This window comes from Gopherus evgoodei, chromosome 13 (assembly GCF_007399415.2).
Source record: "Gopherus evgoodei ecotype Sinaloan lineage chromosome 13, rGopEvg1_v1.p, whole genome shotgun sequence".
Classification (NCBI taxonomy): domain Eukaryota; kingdom Metazoa; phylum Chordata; order Testudines; family Testudinidae; genus Gopherus; species Gopherus evgoodei.
Genome location: NC_044334.1, coordinates 20,211,440 through 20,232,493, shown reverse-complemented (window position 1 = coordinate 20,232,493; position 21,054 = coordinate 20,211,440). Strand labels below are relative to the sequence as shown.

Sequence of the window (21,054 nt, the reverse complement as noted above, 5' to 3'; positions counted from 1 at the left end):
ATGAAGAAACCTGGGAACCTTTCCACAGATGTCAGAGGTGATGGTGGTCCAGCAGTTCCCCTAAAAAATGTATCATCATCGGAGGTAGATAAGTGAAGTTGCGCTACATGCCTATATTTGATATGCAAGTCTGAAGCTGGCAGTGATGTTAGCTTGATAATTGTGTCTTATCTACACTGGGGATTTCAAGTCACCATAAAATATGATTTGCACCACCACATCTTACCTCTGCTTGAAACTGAGGTAAACTACACCGAAGCAAGACTAATATCAGTTTTATCTCTCTAGTTTAGGGTTATACGTTGGTGCAGCTACCCCAGTGGCTATAACTGGAACAAATACCACTTTATTGGACTTTACTGACCAGCCTCTCAAAAAAGGCGATAATGAGGTCAAGTTACACTCTCTTGGTTTTTAAGAGAGTCAGGGTTCACTGTGTGGTCCCTTTTGTACATGGTTTAAAGCAAGCATGTCACACAAAATGCATCCTTACTGGCATTTTTTGCCTCAGAACAAGCTTCACTGAGTTGAATGGTGACTGAATAATCACCACTTACAGAGCCATGGCTTGGGGGATGAGGAAGGTATATGGTTTCTTTGGCCGAAGTCAGGAGAAATACAATTATAAAAGATGGCAAGAGTCTTACCAGTACAGTATGTAGCCAGTAGCTGAAGACCGGTGCTTGGAGGAGGCAGTACATATACCAAATCAGTATGAACCACCTTCATGTGTATAAAGAAGAAAGTCCTCAAGTCAATTGAGGGTAATGGGAATTAAGCATCACAGATAAAAGGATGGGAGAGAAGCAACTGTGAGCTTTCAATCCAGGCCAAATGCACAGATTACACAGTACTGTAGACAAAAACAGAACACTTTGTTTCAAACTGACCTACAATGTTCACCTTGCTTTGCTACCAGAAAATGGCAATCTCTAGCCTTGTTACACCCTTTCATGAGCACAAAAAAGAACACATCTCATAAAAATGGAGGTGGGGTTGGAGTGAAAGAAAGACCCAGACATTTTAGAAAATGTTGGAAAAATATGGAAAATAGGTCAGAAAAATTTCTAGCACCTTGGAATCCTCAGGAGAAATAAAGGTAAATATAATAGTTTGCACTTACAAACTTAATTCTTTAAATAAAAGATATGTTTTTGATTTATGCAGACAAAAATAATCATAGCCTAGGAATTAAATGTTTTTAAAACAAAATACCCAGATTAATTTTACTGAAAAATCACAATATATATTGTATAAGGAATACAATGAAAATACGCTGTCAAAAATCCAATCAAATCCTCAGTCTTGGTATAGTATCACCAAACTTATGCTATATACATGGAGCCAAGAATTCAGATTATCTTAAACTTAACCATTCATCTGAGAATATATATTGACCAAAGACCTACATGGTCAAGTCCATTTGTTTGAATGAACATTGCATAGAATTATATGATCCTTTGATGTTTGGCCCTGAGGTCCATACTGTTCACTGTCTTCTATTTCTTGCGATGGACTGTACCACTCCTGTTGGGTGACCTCATGTTACGTAGAAACAGACATATAACACGAGATGTTAAAAAAACTCACAGACAACAACCCAGTCAGTTAATGTCTACAAAACATAGCGTGCTATGCATTTGGTTTATAAAAACGAAGGCCAAATTAATGAACAAGACAGCACTGGATACTTTCCTCACTGAAAAAGAATACATCTGCATTGATGTTCACTGATCCTGACAAGTATTCTCTCTCTCTCTCTTAGATTCATGTAGATAATTTTGTAATTTCTGTTAACTAGACCTAGTTTCATCAGAATTTGTTGATGTCCTGACTGGTGGACTTGTCTGTCAGTTTCCCAGTCATACTCTATTCAAATTAAACGCTGTGGTGGTAGTTAAAGTTTAGAATGATGGGTCTGAAATGCAAATTTTGGACCTGAACACTTCCAAAGTTTGTAAATATTTGCATTTCTGTTTAGTCCTGGGCTCATATCTGTTCAGGATTCATGTATAGAAACAAGTTCTTCCTCCTAACAAGAAAAAGTGATTGCTATGATAGTGTATGAATTTCAGTTTTGTACAGTTAAATACTCTTTCAATATGTCATCACTGGGCTATGTTCTCTTCCCTTATTTTATCCAAAGAGTGGACTGTAAGCTCTGAGGAAGGCACTGTCTTTTTGTTCTGTGTTTGTACAACGTCCAGCGCAATGGGGTCCTGGTCCATGAACAGGGCTCTTAGGCGTTAAAATAATACAAATAATAATACCCCATATATGCCATGAAAAAAAATGTAGAATGGATTTTGTTGCAGGGCTCCCTGTGGCTGCATGTTTGGCAACATTGCCTGAACTGGCCTTGGCCAATTCTTGAGGAGATGGAGATGGGAGACCAGGTGTATTTAGATGGATTTGTGGCCAGTCTTTATAAAATAATGGATTTTTTCCCCCCCCTGCATCTCTCCTCTTACCACAAAGGGCGCCTTTTCCAGAATCATGGTAGGATGAACAGACATGCTGCTCTTTCCAACCAGCAGTTGAGAGGCAACCATGAGCACATTTTTACTTTATTAGAAAAAAACGTTTATACAAAGCTCTGCACAGCACAAAAAACACCTCCCCCCAAACACAAAGAGCAATCTAACATGGCAAGCTGTATGCATATTATATATGTGGCATATATATATATTTTTTGCATGGTTTGCATTCATTATTTTACAAAGTTAACATTCAGTAGAAAAAGATGCTGTTTGTTACCATTATTTTCCCATATAAATAACTGTGAGCAATCCCTCTTCAGATAGATAAAAAACACCTTTTCGTGTCATTCTGTAAAAAACAGACTGAAATGGTATTGAAATCTATAACATTCCCCAATACCACCATAAAAATATCATCTAGCCCCTGGCCCAAAATGCTTGTCCAAGGCAATTAGAAGAGAAGGGACCATAAGACAAATGCTGGAACATGTGTCTTCAGTCCAGTTCTTTGAGCCAACATTCAGGTAAATAATCTTTTATTGGACTTAACACGTAAGAGTGAAATGAGCACAAGTTGGGAGGGACAAAACTTCTGCCCACATTGGAAACCCAGCTTCCTGGTAATCTATCATCCAGCCAATTTCTGACATGTCCTGTGGCTGTGCCAAGAAGCCAAACACTCACCAATTCTCTCCAGAAGGCATGGGAAATCAGTAATGCCAGGACAAACCTTTGCTGGCTTGCCAACATCTTCCCTCCACTCCACTCAGCTTTGTTGGAGACACAGAGCAGGAGGCTGGGCTGCTAAATTATCTGGAGAAAAAGTCAACTGGGGGAAATGCTAAAAGACAGCTAACGGGAAGCTTTAAAGAAAAAGCCACTGGAATGGCTCCCAAGGATCTGGTTTGGAGAAGCAAGAGCAAGTAGAAAGAAATGACTGCAGCTCACAAGACTGGCTTTACTGGAGTTTAAAGGGTGGTGTTTTGGTCCAGATGAATTAACTGGCTGGTGACCAATCATTCTTTCTGTCAAGCACCAGGATGGGCAGAATGGAGACGTTTCTGAAGGCAATACAGAGGCAGTGATGGTGGTGAAAATAATGGAGGTGAATGAAATAATGCTGATGAAGATTAACTGGAGGATAATGCCAACAAAGAGCAAGATGTGCTGCCTGGCAGTGATGCTGACAACAAGAAGAATGGTTATATGGTTGGTGTTGTTGGTGATGACCACTGCAATCTATTCATATGTCCATGTAGTCGTCATCTTCATCAGTATCACTCTCCAGTGAGGACTCTTGGCTTGAGGTTTCTAAGATCTCCAGTGCTGGCTGACAAAGACTCTCCTTCTTTACATTTGCTGCAGACTGAGCAGACAAAATAGCAGACTGATCCAAAGAAAAAAGAAAAAAAAAGAGAAATATATTGCTGAATAGTTAGAATAAACCCACAATCACAGGGCTCAAAGACAAATGTCTGCTATTCCTCAACATTCATGAGTCCCCTTATTTGTAAAGCTTTGTCCCAGCTCGTGGCTCCATAATACTGAATCATCAGTAAGCTTCCCTACAGCCAGTACTCCTGAAGTTCTCTCTATAGCAAGACACAGACTGGAAAAGACGGTTACTCACCTTTGTAACTGTTGTTCTTCGAGATGTGTTGCTCATATCCATTCCAGTTAGGTGTGCGCGCCGCGTGTGCACGTTTGCCGGAAACTTTTTACCCTAGCAACTCCAGTGGGCTGGCAGGTCGCCCCCTAGAGTGGTGCCAATATGGCACTTGATATATACTCCTGCCGGCCTGCCCGCTCCTCAGTTCCTTCTTGCCGGCTACTCCGACAGTGGGGAAGGAGGGCGGGTGTGGAATGGATATGAGCAACACATCTCAAAGAACAATAGTTACAAAGGTGAGTAACCGTCTTTTCTTCTTCGAGTGATTGCTCATATCCATTCCAGTTAGGTGAATCCCAAGCCTCACCTAGGCGGTGGGGTCAGAGTGAGAAGTCGCGGCATGGAGCACTGCAGAGCCAAAGGCCGCGTCATATCTGGACTGCTGGACCAGGGCGTAATGGGAAGCGAATGTGTGGACCGATGACCAAGTTGCCGCCCTACAAATGTCTTGGATCGGCACGCGGGCAAGGAAAGCCAGCGATGACGCCTGTGCTCTGGTGGAGTGTGCAGTCACACGGCCCGCAGGAACGTGGGCCAGGTCATAACAGGTCCTGATACAGGAGGTAACCCAGGAAGATATCCTCTGCGAGGAAATCGGTAGTCCTTTGACCCAGTCCGCTACCGCCATGAATAGCTGGGGGGACTTGCGGAACGGGTTTGGTCCTGTCCACATAAAACGCTAGCGCCCGACGGACATCTAGCGAGTGGAGTTGTTGCTCCCTGCGGGACGAATGGGGCTTTGGGAAAAAGACGGGGAGGAAGATCTCCTGGTTAATGTGAAAAGCTGAGACCACCTTGGGTAGAAAGGCAGGGTGTGGTCTCAGCCGCACCTTGTCTTTATGGAAGACTGTATACAGGGGATCTACTGTGAGGGCCCGTAGTTCCAACACCCGTCTAGCTGAGGTGATGGCCACTAGGAGGGCGGTCTTCCATGAGAGGTAGAGCAGGGAGCAAGTCGCTAACGGCTCAAATGGAGGGCCCATGTGCCGAGTTAGGACCAGGTTGAGATACCATGAAGGGACAGGAGGGTGGACCTGTGGATAGAGACGTTCCAGCCCCTTCAGGAATCTCGCCACCATAGGGTGGGAGAAGACGGAACGACCATCCCCTCCGGGATGAAACGTGGAGATAGCCGCTAGGTGAACACGAAGGGACGATAACGCCAGACCCTGGGTCTTGAGGGACCAGATGTAGTCCAGAATAGTGGTGATGGGAACCTCAGTAGGGAGAAAACCTTTCTCCGAACACCAACAGGAGAAACGCTTCCACTTAGCTGAGTAAGTAGCCCTGGTGGAAGGCTTCCTACTGCCCAGGAGAACCTCCCAAACCGGGGTAGAGCAGCATACCTCAGAGCCGGTCAACCACGCAGGAGCCATGCCGTAAGGTGCAGAGACCGAAGGTCCGGGTGACAGAGCCTGCCGTGGTCCTGGGTGATCAGGTCTGGATGAAGGGGCAGGGCAACTGGGTTGGCTACTGAGAGGTCCAGCAACATGGGGTACCAATGTTGCCTGGCCCACGCTGGAGCTATCAGAATCACGCGAGGTCTGTCCCTGCGCACCTTGAAGAGGACCCTGTGTACCAGCGGAAAGGGAGGGAACGTGTAAAACAGATGGGTCGCCCATGGGATAAGGAAGGCATCCGCTATTGACCCGGGCTCCCGACCCTGAAAGGAGCAAAATGTCTGACATTTCCTGTTCTCCCTGGACGCGAAGAGGTCCATCCGGGGACGACCCCACCTCTGGAAGAGTGAGAGGGCGACGTCTGGGCGGAGGGACCACTCGTGTGAGCAGAAGGACCTGCTCAGTCGATCCGCTAAGGTGTTTCGTAATCCCGGGAGATAGGAGGCGGAAAGGTGGATGGCATGGGCTATACAAAATTCCCAGAGTCGCATCGCCTCGTGACATAGGGGAGAGGACCTGGTGCTGCCCTGCTTGTTGATGTAGAACATGGTCGTTGTGTTGTCGGTGAACACCGCGACACAACGACCCTGAAGGTGTTGGACGAACGCTTGACAAGCAAGACGGACCACTCTCAACTCCTGTATGTTGATGTGGAGGTCCAGCTCCTGAGGGGTCCACAGGCCCTGAGTTCTCCGAGCGCCGCTGTGCACCCCCCAGCCCAGATCTGAGGCGTCCGTCGTCAGGGATGCCGAGGGTTGGGGCAGATGGAACGGGAGCCCTGGACAGACTACGGACTGATCCAGCCACCACCGAAGGGAGTCCAGTACCCCTTGGGGGACGGTGACAACTGTGTCCAACGAATGTCTGGCCGGCCGGTACTGCGCGATGAGCCAAGATTGAAGAGGCCTCATGCGGAGTCGGGCATATGCTGTCACGAACGTACAGGCCGCCATATGTCCCAGGAGGGCCAGACATGTTCTTACAGAGGTTAGCGGGGCCGCCTGCAAGAGCAGAATGATGGCCGATTGCGATTGGAACCTGGGCAAGGGTAGCAAGGCCCTGGCCAGGGTAGAGTCCAGAATGGCCCCGATGAACTCTATCCTCTGTGTGGGGAGCAGAGTAGACTTGTCCACGTTGATCATGAGGCCTAGGGCAGCAAAGAGGCTGCTGATCCTATGGACGTGGTCGCGGACCTGCAGCTCCGATGTGCCCCGGACCAGCCAGTCGTCGAGATAGGGGAACACGTGAATGCGGCCACGCCGAAGATATGTGACGACGACTGCCATGCATTTCGTGAACACCCTCGGGGCCGTAGAGAGGCCAAACGGGAGGACTGCAAATTGATAATGCTGGCAGTCGACCACAAAGCGAAGGAAATGCCTGTGCTGGGGAGATATGGCGATATGGAAGTAAGTGTCCTGCATATCGAGGGTGGCGTACCAGTCTCCAGGATCCAGGGATGGGATGATGGTCCCAAGGGATACCATACAGAACTTCAACTTCACCATATACTTGTTTAGTTCCCGCAGGTCGAGGATAGGCCTGAGGCCCCCCTTGGACTTGGGGATTAGAAAGTAGCGGGAATAAAACCCCTTGCCTTTCTCACTCTCTGGAACCTCCTCTATGGCTCCCTTGTCGAGGAGCGTCTGCACCTCCTGACGGAGGAATTGCTCATGAGAGGGGTCCCTGAAGAGGGACGACAGTGGGGGGTGGTGGGCGATGAAAACTGCAGGCAGTAACCGGCCTGTACAGTGCGCAAGACCCAACGGTCCGATGTTATTTGGGTCCACGCCTGGAGGAAAAACGAAAGACGGTTGGAAAACTGCGGGGAAGGATCCGAAGGGGAAACTGGTACTGCGTCCTCGGGCGCACCTTCAAAATGAAGGCTTGGGTCCGGGTGGGGCCTTGGCGGAGCCTTGGTTTTGCCCCGTTTGGCCACCCGACTGTCTGCACCTACTGTTCCTGCCGCGGCGCCTATTAAGGTCCTGCCGCGGGAGGAACTGAGGATACGGCCGATGCTGCTGCTGTTGGTTCTGCTGTCGGAAGGGCCTGCGCTGTGTCGCAGGCATATGCATCCCCAAAGACCGTATGATGACCCTATTGTCCTTAAGGTCCTTTAGTCTGGGGTCTGTCTTATCAGAAAACAGGCCCTGGCCTTCGAAGGGGAGGTCCTGGATAGTATGCTGGAGCTCTGGCGGAAGGCCAGAGATCTGGAGCCAGGAAATGCGGCGTATCGTAAACCCTGAGGCAAAGGTCCGAGCGGCCGAGTCCGCAGCATCTAAGGAGGCTTGCAGCGAGGTCCTCGCTACCTTTTTGCCCTCGTCAAGAATGGTGGTAAATTCCTGACGCGCGTCCTGCGGTAACAGCTCTGTAAATTTGTCCGCCGCTACCCAGGAGTTAAGAGAGTAGCGGCTAAGGAGGGCCTGCTGGTTCGAGACCCTGAGCTGTAGCGCCCATGCTGAATAGACCTTACGGCCCAGGAGGTCCTCCTTAGACTTGGGCGCCGGGGTCTCTTGACCATGGCGCTCCCTGTCATTCACCGACTGGACCACAAGGGAGCAGGGTGTCGGATGAACGTGTAAGTATTCATAGCCCTTAGAGGGGGCCATGTACTTTCTTTCCACTCCCCGAGCGGTTGGAGGGATGGAGGCCGGTGACTGCCAGACAGTGGTGGCGTTGGCCTGAATAGTCTTGATGAAGGGCAGGGCCACTCTGGTGGGCGCATTGGCGGAGAGGATGCTCACCACCGGGTCCTTGATTTCAGAGACCTCCTCTGCTTGAATGTCCAGGTTTTGCGCCACGCGCCTGAGGAGGTCCTGATGTGCCCTAAGATCTAGAGGGGGAGGGCTGGAGGACGAGGTATCTGCCACCGCCTCATCAGGGGAAGACGACGAGGAGACCCCTGGCAGCAGAGCGTTCACGGGGGGTTCTGTCTGGGGCTGCACCGCCGTCTCTGGAGGGAACTCTGGGTCCTGGTGGCTGGACCTGTCCTCGGCTTCCGGGGAGGGAGGGGGTCGAGACACCGTTGCCTCTGGTGGCCTGCATTCTGCCGCAGGGCGGGGAGTGATATGTTGTGGACCCTGGGCTTGGCGGTACGCCCAGGGGGTCCAAAACCCCCACTGCTGAGGCCCTCGTTCTTGAGGCGGAGGATCCTGAAACAGGGCCGCATGTCTGTCCTGCCCCAGGGTATAGGCGCTCTCCGCCTGAGAGGACACAGAAGGTTCCCTTGAAGGCCATGGAGGCGCCGAGCCAGTTTGATAGACCTCTCTATACGCCGACGCCGACGATCTCCTCAGTGCCGAGGATCGGTACCGTGAGTCGTACCGGTGCCGGGATCGGGATCAGGATCTGCCTCGAGGTCGGTGCCGAGAGCGGGACCGCGATCTGTGTTCAGCGCGGTGCCGGGATGGCACTGGGGACTGGGACCTGCCACCGACGCGGTGCCGGGAGGTCGACCGGGACCGAGACCTACCACCGGCTCGGTGTCAGGAGGTTGACCGAGGAGCTGAACGCCAAGGTGAACGGCTCCTAGAGTCTCGGTGCCGGTGGTAAGAGGAGCCAGACCAGGACCGTGCAGATGCTGACCGGCGCCGCGAGTGCGACCGGTACCGCCGAGGAGAACGGGGCCGGGACTGCGAGCGGCGCCAAGAGCGCGAGCGTTCTCGTCTCCGGGGCGATCGGTGCCTGGACTCCTGAGACGGCGCTCTCAGCATTGGCTTGCCTCTGGAGGTTACCCGCCCCGGGGGTACCGTGGTTTGAGGCTGCGATGGCTCAGTGAGGGCTATCAAGTCCCGTGCCGAGGCGAAGGTCTCCAGCGTAGATGGGCCTAACAGCTCGACCCCCGATCTCAAGGGGGAGCTAGGAGGGGTCGGACTTGACGGACCTTCCGGGGCCGGAGTCGACAGCAGCCCTGCAGGTGGTGCCGCGGCCAAGGTAGGTGCCGGGCATTCCACTCGAGCCTGCCTAGATGGTATTGCAGACGTCGAGGGTCTTGGATCGGTTCCCGGTGCTGGGGATGGACGGTGCCGGGGAGTCTTGCCAGTGCCGGAGCGGTCCGGTGCCGGAGTAGAGGTGGCCGGTTGTGCTGCCGGTACCAGAGTCAGTGCCGCTTCCATTAGGAGAGCGCGGAGTCTTTGATCCCTCTCCATCTTTGTGCGAGGCTTAAAGGCCTTGCAGATACGACACTTCTCAGTGATGTGCGATTCCCCCAGGCACTTGAGGCACGCGTCGTGGGGATCGCTAGTCGGCATCGGCTTCTTGCATGCCGAGCACTGCTTGAAGCCTGGCGAACCAGGCATGAGCCCGGTGCCGGGCGCCGGGAAGGGCAACGGCCCACCTCACGAATAAGTTCTACAACTATATACAATAAACAACTAACTACTATACTACCTTAAACTGTTTTTGAAACTTTTTACAACTACAACTACTAACAATGTACAAGGGAGAGCTAGGGACGTGGAGGACAGCAAGCCGCACTCCACAGTTCCAGCAACCGACACGGCGGTAAGAAGGAACTGAGGAGCGGGCGGGCCGGCAGGGGTATATATCAAGTGCCATAGTGGTGCCACTCTAGGGGGCGACCTGCCGGCCCACTGGAGTTGCTAGGGTAAAAAATTTCCGGCAAACGTGCACGCACGTTGCGCACACCTAACTGAATGGATATGAGCAATCACTCGAAGAAGAACAGCTGGATATCCCACTCAGACTGTATTTGTACTTCGTCCTTTTTCATGACTACTGCTAGGACTGCAGTAGCTATGAAATCCTGCAACCACTGGCACCATGATAGCTATGAGCTCACCTACAGCCTACACTTCAATAGTTCATAAAGTAACTCCACTTGGGAGAAGCTAGGCCTCAGACCACACCCTGTACCATCTCCTGTGATGAGCTGGGAAAAGGAGCAATTGTTCCAATGACATGAAAAATTTCATTTTAAAGGGAGAATTAAGGCAAAACTCAAACATGTCCTAAAAGTTATTCTTTTTCTTGAATTACCTTTAATTTTTGCTTTGTCTCTTCTGAAATGCTGCCCTTTGGAGAAAGTAAGGTTGGTGTTGGTGGGGTGACAGTGATCTCAGGTGGGAATTTGGTGATAGATGAAGGGATAAAAAGCTTTGGCATGGTGGGCAGAATGCGGGTTTTTACTCGGGTGCTATCTGCCTTGTTCTGCTGGCTTCCCAAGGACTGTGAATTGGAACTGACTTCTGGCTTGGAACCGGAGGCTGAGGAGAAAAGAATCAGGAAAAGAATTTTAGTGGTTTTCCATGATTACATATGTCAAAGGATAGAAAACAATACCGTAGTTAAAAAAAAATCATCTGAGCCAGCCATATATTTCACGGCAAAGATTTTTGTATGAAGACTCAGAAATGGAAAAAGAAATGGAAGAGCAGAAGGAGATGCCAAGTGGCAGAAAATGATTCAGGATTCTGCAGTTCATGCTCTAAATAATAGCAAAAAGGCAGTGACATTTCTTAAGAGACACAATATCTCAAACTTTCCTTGAAAAGTACAATACGTGGCAAATGTAATATTGCCTCACTCACATCCATTCAAGATGCCACTGCAAAGTTAGTTTTCCTAGACCATCACTTTGACCATGTCACTCCTCTCTTTGAAGCCCTCTACAGGCTCCTTCTTCTCTACTGCATCTAACTTAAGCTGCCTGTCAAGACCACTCTCATGGTCTACCCCATCTAACCTATCATCTCTCATCCACTGCTGAGGTGTTGACTCCCACCTCAGATCAGCCAGTGGTCCCGGCATCCATTGTCTGCTTGTTCAAACAAGCACCTTATTCCATTTTTCCCCTTCCACTTTGAAGGAGCTTCCTGTAAACATCTGCACAGCTACATTATCTTCCTGTCTCATTGTTTCTTTGTACTCTCCAAGTCTGTCTTGTTTGTATCCAGCTGTTGTCTTGTCTTACACTTAGACTGTAAGCTCTTTGGAGTACAGACTATCTTTTTGGTGTGTGCTTGCATGGCACCTAGGCACTGTGGGGCCCTGGTCTATCATTAGCGCTCCTAGGAGCTACAGTAATACAAATTAAAAATAATATTTCTGTAATAATGATCAGTACAAGACATTGTCTCTTAGTCGACCTACTTAGTCCATAGAGAGGAGAGAGACCGCAATAGAGATTTCTCAGCCATACTGCTACTGCTTCTATATGGAACTATGACAAAAAACACTCAGACTCATAGACTTTGGAGTCAGAAGGGACCAATATGATCATCTAATCTGACCTCCTGCACAAAGCAGGCCACAGAACCCTACCCATCCACTTCTGTAACAAACCCCTAACCTATGTCCGAGTTATCGAAGTCTTCAAATTGTGGTTTGAAGACCTCAAGCTGCAGAGAATCCACCAGCAAGTGACCCATGCCCCACGCTGCAGAGGAAGGCGAAAAACCTCCAGGGCTTTTGCCAATCTGCCCTGGAGGAAAATTCCTTCCCGACCCCAAATATGGCCATCAGCTAAACCCTGAGCATGTGGGCAAGAATCACCAGCCAGCACTCAGGAAAGACTTCTCTGCAGTAACTCAGATCCCATCCCATCCAACATCCCATCACAGACCACTGGGCATACTTATCTGCTGATAATCAAAGATCAATTGCCAAAATTAAGCTATCCCATCATACCATCCCTTCCATAAACTTATCAAGCTTAGTCTTAAAGCCAGATATGTCTTTTGCCCCCACTACTCACCTTGGAAGGCTGTTCCAGAACTTCACTTCCCTAATGGTTAGAAACCTTCATCTAATTTCAAGTCTAAACTTCCTAGTGTCCAGTTTATACCCATTTGTTCTTGTGTCTACATTGGTACTAAGTTTAAATAATTCCTCTCCCTCCCTAATATTAATCCCTCTGATATATTTATAAAGAGCAAGCATATCCCCCCTCAGCCTTCTTTTGGCTAGGCTAAACAAGCCAAGCTCTTTGAGTCTGCTTTCATAAGGCAGGTTTTCTATTCCTTGGATCATCCTAGTAGCCCGTCTCTGAACCTGTTTCAGTTTGAATTCATCCTTCTCAAACATAGGAGACCAGAACTGCACACAGTATTCCAGATGAGGTCTCACCAGTGCCGTATATAATGGTACTAACACCTCCTTATCTTTGCTGGATATACCTCGCCTGATGCATCCTAAAACTGCATTAGCTTTTTTAATAGCCATATCACATTGGCGGCTCATAGTCATCTTGTGATCAACCAATACTCCAAGGTCCTTCTCCTCCTCTATTGCTTCCAACTGATGTGTCCCTGGTGTATATCTAAAATTCTTATTATTAATCCCTAAGTGCATGACCTTCCACTTTTCACTATTAAATTTCATCCTATTACTATTACTCCAGTTTACAAGCTCATCCAGATCTTCCTGTAGAATATCCCGGTCCTTCTCTGTGTTAGCAATACCCCCCAGCTTTGTGTCATCTGCAAACTTTATTAGCACATTCTCGCTTTTTGTGCCAAGGTCAGTAATAAAAAGGTTAAATAAGATTGGTCCCAAAACTGATCCTTGAGGAACTCCACTAGTAACCTCCTTTCAGCCTGACAGTTCACCCTTCAGTACGACCCATTGGAGTCTCCCCTCTAACCAGTTCCTTATCCACGTTTCAATTTTCATATTGATCCCCATCTTTTCCAATTTAACTAATAGTTCCCCATGTGGAACTGTGTCAAATGCCTTACTGAAATCAAGGTAAATTAGATCTACTGCATTTCCTTTGTCTAAATAATCTGTCACCTTCTCAAAGAAGATCAGGTTGGTTTGGCACAATCTACCTTTAGTAAAACCATGTTGTAAGTTGTCCCAATTACCATTGACCTCAATGTCCTTAACTACTTTCTCCTTCAAAATTTTTTCCAAGACCTTACATACTACAGATGTCAAACTAACAGGCCTATAGTTACTCGGATCACTTTTTTTTCCCTTTCTTAAAGATAGGAACTATGTTAGCAATTCTCCAGTTGTACGGTACAATCCGAGTTTACCGATTCATTAAAAATTCTTGCTAATGGGCTTGCAATTTCATGCGCCAGTTCCTTTAATATTCTTGGATGAAGATTATCTGGGCCCACCGATTTTGTCCCATTAAGCTGTTCAAGTTTGGCTTCTACCTCAGATGTGGTAATATCCACCTCCATATCCTCATTCCCGTTTGTCATCCTTCCATTATCCCTAAGCTCCTCATTAGCCTTATTAAAGACTGAGGCAAAGTATCTATTTAGATATTGGGCCATGCCGAGGTTATCCTTAACCTCCATTCTATCCTCAGTGTTTAGTGGTCCCACTTCTTTCTTTGTTTTCTTCTTATTTATATGGCTATAGAACCTTTTACTATTGGTTTTAATTCCCTTTGCAAGGTCCAACTCTACATGGCTTTTAGCCTTTCTCACTTTATCCCTACATGTTTTGACCTCACTAAGGTAGCTTTCCTTGCTAATCCCACCCTTCTTCCACTCCTTGTAGGCTTTCTGCTTTTCCTTAATCACCTCTCTGAGATGCTTGCTCATCCAGCTTGGTCTACAACTCCTGCCTATGGTTCTTTTCCCCTTTCTTGGGATGCAGGCTTCTGATAGTTTCTGCAGCTGCGACTTAAAGTAATTCCAGGCCTCCTCCGCATTTAGATCCACAAGTTCTTCAGTCCAATCCACCTCCCCAACTAATTTCCTTAATTCTTTAAAATTAGCCCTTGAGAAGTCGAAAACCCTAGTCCCAGATCTATTTTTGTTTATCCTTCCATCTAGTTTGAACTGAATTAGCTCATGATCACTCGAACCAAGATTGTCCCCTACAACCATTTCTTCTATGAGGTCCTCACTACTCACCAAAACCAAATCTAAAATGGCATCCCCTCTTGTTGATTCTTCAACTACTTGGTGAAGAAATCCATCTGTAACGGGAAGCTTTAAAGAAAAAGCCACTGGAATGGCTCCCAAGGAACTAAAAACAACCAACCAATAAAATCAAATTATGCAAGCCTGATCCATGATGTGAGCCTCTGTAAGAGGTACAATAACAAGAAGTACTACAACTTCCAGCTCTTCAAATTAAACACTTTCAGTTCTAGAAACCTATAAGAGGCTGGGCAGTTTTATTGGGATTAGGCAGGACTATTTAATCAGAGCCAAATGGAACTCCCAATTATGAAGGCTTGCCAGGAAAGCAGACACATCACCACCTATAAAATGATGTAAAAGTTAATTTGGTGTGTCGTTAATACTACAGAGGAACATCAGATCTGCCACTCTCAATCAGACCTGAGGTCCCTCTGCTATGTTTCCTGCACCTTCCTCTGAAGCATCTGGCACTGTCCACATTTGGAGACAAGATATATCATAGTATCTTGTCTCCGAGTGTGGACAGTGCCAGATGCTTCAGAGGAAGGTGCAAGAAACATAGCAGAAGGCAAATGCAAGATAACCTGCTTCCCATGTAGGTATCATCGTATTATTTATATTTGTATTACTATAACACCTAGGAGCCCTAATCATGGACCAGGACCCCAAAGTGCTTGGTGCTGTACAAACACAGAACAAGAAGTCAGTCCCTACCCCAATTCCTAACAGTCAGAGAGACAGGCTTATGCCCTGAAGCATGAGGCTTTATTTTTTCAAAAAAGCATTAACTGTTATAACTATGAATATTCTTGTTATCCACATAAATGTCCAATCTCTCTCTGAATCTTGCTGAAAATCTTTTTCCATGAGGCAGGCACTCCAGCAGTTTAATTAGAAGAGAAGAGTCATAGAAAAAATAAAGGTAATAAATGTGAATTTCCGATTTTGCTTTCAAACTGTATCCAATTTATCTGGGACATTGGAGGAATCCTCTGTTAGCAAAGTGCCTAACTGAAGCAGTGACAAAAGGATTGGACATGTTAACAGCTCCTTTGGATTTGGTATACTGCAGATCTTAGGTGACCTCAGTAAGCTTTTTATTTTTTAAACTGACTACTACTTTAAAAGCAGCATAGACTACAGAGTAAGGGCCAGGTACAATGGTGCTTTTTGTTTGGCTATGCTGTCACTGGTATTCAGCATGCAAGTCATATGCCAAAGAAAATGACCAATGAAGAATTATAAGGCACTTCTCCAGGAAGCTGGGCCATTGCCATGAATGTCTGTAAAATCTGGAAGACCGAAGGCATGGAGAGAAGGCTGGAGAAAGCATATTCCATGGTGGGTACAAGATTGTTACAGATGGATTTATTGCTCATTAAAACAAACATTCAGAAATGAAACCAAAAGAAAGACCATTCAGCTTCTATGGAGCATGAAACACTCTTACCCTGGGTACAGCCATGTCCTGAGCTTGTGCTGGTCACGGATTCCACTTGCCAACATGCAGCCTCAGGCGATGGAGCAACAGTAGCCATTTTCATCTGCTGGCAAAGTCGGGACTCTTGCTGCTGAAATCCAAGCCCTTCCAAAGGTCCTTCCAGCTCCTCCTCCTCTTCATTAACTAAAGATAATTCACAGATAAGAAATCTCTTCAATTCTAATTATTTTGTGTGTATTTTACAACTGGTGGGCATTTCGTTACTCTGCCACTATTCAACCACAGCATGACTGAAATTAAATACTGGCAATTTAAAGTGGCAACATTACAATTCTGACACTTGGTACCGTCAATTAAAGCACAGATTTTCATGAAGCCTTAAAAAACATAGCATTTTTAACGGTTGGATGGAAAAGTGTGTGATAAATAATTCTCACATATGCAAAGGCACATCCGTGTGCCAAATGAATTCCCTAAATGTGTATATGTGATCATCAACTTTTGAGAGCTGGGCACTGGAATTCCTGTCATAAGCACTGTTACATAGACAATGCAGAGGTAGAATAGTTGGCTGGAGTGCCATGCCAGCACTGATCCAAGAGATCTGTGTCTGATTATTGGTGACAAAAGATATATACTATATTAAAAATCTCCTTAAAGCAAGCTATAAGGTTATTTATTATGAGTGCCAAGACACAGTGGAAGCAGCAGCTTGGCTTATCCTATTTGGAGACAAAGAATTATCTACTGTAGTTTTACTAATGCGTTTTTTTTTTCATCAACACATTGTGAAATTCCCAGATTCTGGCATTCAAAAGTATATATATGTACAGCTCAAATCCTTATAGTGTGTGTACTAGTTTGCACACTCTCTTTCTCTCTACCCCAGCCCCACACATACCCATACTAATTTATATTAGAAAAATATTTTACTGAATGCAATTTTCATAGATTCTAAGGCCAGGACTGCATGTTTTATATGAGTAGTATAATTTTCACTGACTACCATAAGATCCTAATCATAGTCTTTTCTGGAAAGGACAGGCTGAAATAACTGTTAGCTTTCTTAGATTCACTAACTGATAACAACGCTTACTATCCAAGGAATATATATTTCAACTTGCCACCATTTCTGGAGAAAACAGTATTTTTGCAGTGAGAAAACACTTTTTCCATCTCCATCCAACGTAGCTAAGATCTCACAATCTGTTATACTGATGTTCTGCTGCTTGATTCTTGCCTGTAAAAGGTCCAGAGAAGGGCACCTAAAATGATTAGGGGTTTGGAACAGGTCCCATACGCGCAGAGATTAAAGAGGGTAGGACTTTTCAGCTTGGAAAAGAGGAGACTAAGGGGGGATATGATAGAGATATAAAATCATGAGTGATGTGGAGAAAGCAGATAAGGAAAAGTTATTTACTTCTTCCCATAATACAAGGACTACCGGTCTCCAAATGTAATTAATAGGTAGCAGGTTTAAAACAAATAAAAGGAAGTTCTTCTTCACACAGCGCACAGTCAACTTGTGGAACTCCTTGCCTGAGGAGGTTGTGAAGGCTAGGACTAGAACAGCGTTTAAAAGAGAACTAGATAAATTCATGAAGGTTTAGTCCATTAATGGCTATTAGCCAGCATGGGTAAGGAATGGTGTCCCCAGACTCTGTTTGTCAAAGGGCGGAGATGGACAGCAGGAGAGAGATCACTTGATCATTGCCTGTTAGGTTCACTCCCTCTGGGGCACCTGGCATTGGCCACTGTCGGTAGACAGGATACTGGACTAGATGGACCTTTGGTCTGACCCAGTATGACCGTTCTTATGTTCCTTTGCAGCAGGAATTTGAAAGGAAGGTTTTATGGTTGAAGAACCTGCCAACTCTATTAAAAGGAAAACCTAGCTAACCTGGGATTCCTTATCTACGTAGAATTATTTAATGAGTTACATTTCCTAAATTTCTTGAACACAGTTTGTGAGAATAAGTTTACCAAGCCAGGTGGTGGTGAAAATATTGCACTTGCAAGTGTTAATTGGTTAAAAAAAAAAAAACCGAAACGTCACCAAAACTGATGCCTGCTACCTTGGATTCGCTCTACACCAGGTGTAAGTGTGGTTTAACAATAAGCAAGAGTACCAGAGGCTGTGTACAAAAAGAACAGCAGCCCTGAAGTGGACTAAAGACAGGATGAATGCCCTATATGCTGCTGGCCTTTGAGAATATGTTGTGGGCTAGACGCTCTAGACTTCCGGACTCAAATGACTCCAGAAAAATTCTTCTGACTCTGACGTAGAGAGGAAGGAACATCACAGCCTCCCCAAAAGAGAAGCAGAAGAACAGTGACAATTTTGGGGGATTATCCTGTACAACAGCCATGCTATCAAATTCCACCTTGCTGCTGCAACATCTCAGATGACAGATTCTAAGAATTTGGGATAAGCATAAAGTGGTCTTTATTCACCTAGGTTTGCCATCTACTGTTACTTTCATTAGATAAAATATTAAATATGAGTATGCTGTAAATCCTGTAACCTAAGAAGAAATCACGTCACTGACTGCTAAGCCATATCAGGGGCTTAATAATTCAGCAACTAATTAAAGTTTACCACTCATTCACATTAAAAGCTGTGATTTCTGTTATTGCTTAATGACTGAATACTTATCCTTTAATGCCGATTATTTGCTTTATTTGATTATAAGGTATTTCATTGTTTGGACTGATTTGCTATATTTTGATTCTACCTAGATTGTGTCACGTGACCTGATTGATTGGGTCTTCTGAGCAATCAAATTTTAGCCTAACGGTGCTAGCTTGAAATATACATAGTCTATCTATGTACTTGTTCATATTCAATAATTTACTTTATTAATTTCTTTTGAATTTGTCTTGTATATGTAGTTTTACAGAGTAAGATTAGATTTCACTTGAATAAAATTAGATTTAATTTGCCAGCTCCCTTTCACTCTTAAGAGAATACAAATGAAAGGACATGAATCTGATAACTCTAAATAAGAATTTGTATTGAGACCTTTCCGGAAACAGTGATTGTTAATGTAATATTGTAATGAATTCTCCAGACTACCAGAACGAGGAGCCAATGTCAAGTTAATCAAATCAATAACTCTACTCTCAGAGGTGTTAAATGCCCAGGGACCGAATTATGCCCCTATATTGGCTGAGACTCTTTATTCTCTTGTGACTATGATGTTTTGTGCCACGGTTACTTGAGAACAACATCTTTTTTTCCTAAGTTTAAAAACTGAATTTACAAACAAAATACCAACAAATTTCACTTAACCTGTGGTCTCACTGCACATAGATGTGTACACACACATATACAAATATCCCTGTCATAATTTGTACCAATGACACTTCAGTATAATGGGAAGTTATTCACTACATTTCTTCTCCTTCAACAGACAGAAAAAGCAAGAGACTGAAGGATTAAGCAAAAAAAGACACACACAATTCAATTTTCTTCTATCCATCTAAAATAGATTCTGAAGAAAATATCCTGATACTTGCCTTTGTGGAAGACACTGTTACAGCCCCGACAAACATAATGTCCTAGTTCTGCTTATAAAAACTTTCCCCAGGGAGGCAAAGACTCCACTAAGTCATGAGCTACAACATTCTGCATCAGCACAAGAGCACAAGGAAATCGATACAGCACAGTCTAGATGTGTTTAGAAGCTCATTTTTAGTCCTGTTCAACTAGATCTTTCTATATCACACAGTACTGGAAGCCTGGTAGATTTTCAGACATTAGTTCTACAAACCCAGCTTCAAAATAAAATCAGTTTTTGAAGACATTAAGAGGATGCAATAGCCACCAGTCCCTGGGCAGAGGATGGGACAGACACAGTACTTCAGAGATTTATTTGGCACTCAAACACTACAGTGCAACTTGCAAACTGTAAACACAAAGGGAAAATACGGATCTGCAACATAGAAAATTTATGTTAATATTTAAATAGAAAAGTTCATGTCTGTCTGAGCTAAATGAAGCTGAATACGATAACATTTTAGTGTACCCCTTCCCAACAGCTCTCTATTATACATAAAATAATATACACAATAGAAAGAAGCACATCATACCTTTCAACATTTCCCTGCTTTAGTGAGGAAGAAACAAGCTGAAAACAATTCAGTGCAACAACCTACTCCAGCTTTCCTCTCCAACCTCTTTCCACTTGTTGCCAGGGAAACCAGTGTTTGCAGATGCCTATAGCAGGCATCTGGGTTCATGACTTCATTATAGTTAATATTCTCTTTCACTGCCTCTCTTTATACAGAGAACACATTATATACATATATACACAACTGTAGATATATATATTATACACTTCCGGTGAGCATCATATATACAAATACGACACATTATTTTGCTACTCTGATATGTACACAATGAAAAAAATGGCAAATATTCTCCCCTGCAATTTACACATGAACAGAAAGTTTACAAGCAGAGGGGCTGTAAGTGATAAATTGCTGCTCTGCTCTCCTTGTGCTCTGTACAGTGTCATTTGATTTCCTTGTACTGTCAGGTATTACAAGAGACCAACATGATGTTAATGTTTTAATCAAAATCAAACACCCACCTTTATTTACTGACAAAAACTGACAAAACAAACTGGATAATGAGACTAACATCTTAAGCACATGCTTTCCAGCTGTTTAAGGAGGAAACTATTAATACATACACACACACAGACATATTAAGGACTAAAAGAGAGGGAGAGAAAGAGCAAAATATCATCTCATCATAGGAAAGATGAAAGAGCTGAGCTCTGAACTCAAACTCCAAAACAGATTCATACCTGGGTTTCCAAAAGGTCTGACTGGGGGAAACCATGGCCAAAAGTATCAAGTGCTTAAGTAGACAATATGAAAAACCCTACAAGTATTGTATTATAAGAGGAAACACTGGGAAACATAATACTATTAAGCAGTCCTATAGTACTTTTACATCATAAAAACACTTTAGACACAGTGAAGACCCAATTCTGCAATCTTTACTTGTACTGAATAGTACTCACATGATTAGTCTCAGTGATCTCAGTGGGTTTAATTGCACGTAAGTACTACTCTCAGCTCGAGTACAGGGCTACAGAATCAAACCTTAATTCACCATGCAAGGTAGGTAAGTATTGCTATCCCTGTTTTTCAGATGGGGCAGAGACATGGGGACAAATGCTCTGCTCTGAACTCCACACCCCCA

General features: G+C 45.2%; 1 protein-coding gene across 4 annotated transcripts in view; it reads right to left on the bottom strand.

The window, feature by feature from the left end:
• Window positions 1–2,551: 2,551 nt before the first annotated feature.
• CABIN1 (calcineurin binding protein 1) overlaps window positions 2,552–21,054 on the bottom strand; it is a 235,001-nt gene continuing 216,498 nt past the window's right edge. For all 4 annotated transcript variants that reach the window (XM_030582446.1, XM_030582448.1, XM_030582447.1 and 1 more), the window contains 3 exons: window positions 15,849–16,022; window positions 10,548–10,774; window positions 2,552–3,867 (listed from right to left, as the gene is read on the bottom strand). In XM_030582446.1, the coding sequence (XP_030438306.1) occupies window positions 3,724–3,867; window positions 10,548–10,774; window positions 15,849–16,022 (545 nt within the window). In that variant the 3' untranslated portion in view covers window positions 2,552–3,723. The remainder of the gene's footprint in view (window positions 3,868–10,547; window positions 10,775–15,848; window positions 16,023–21,054) is intronic.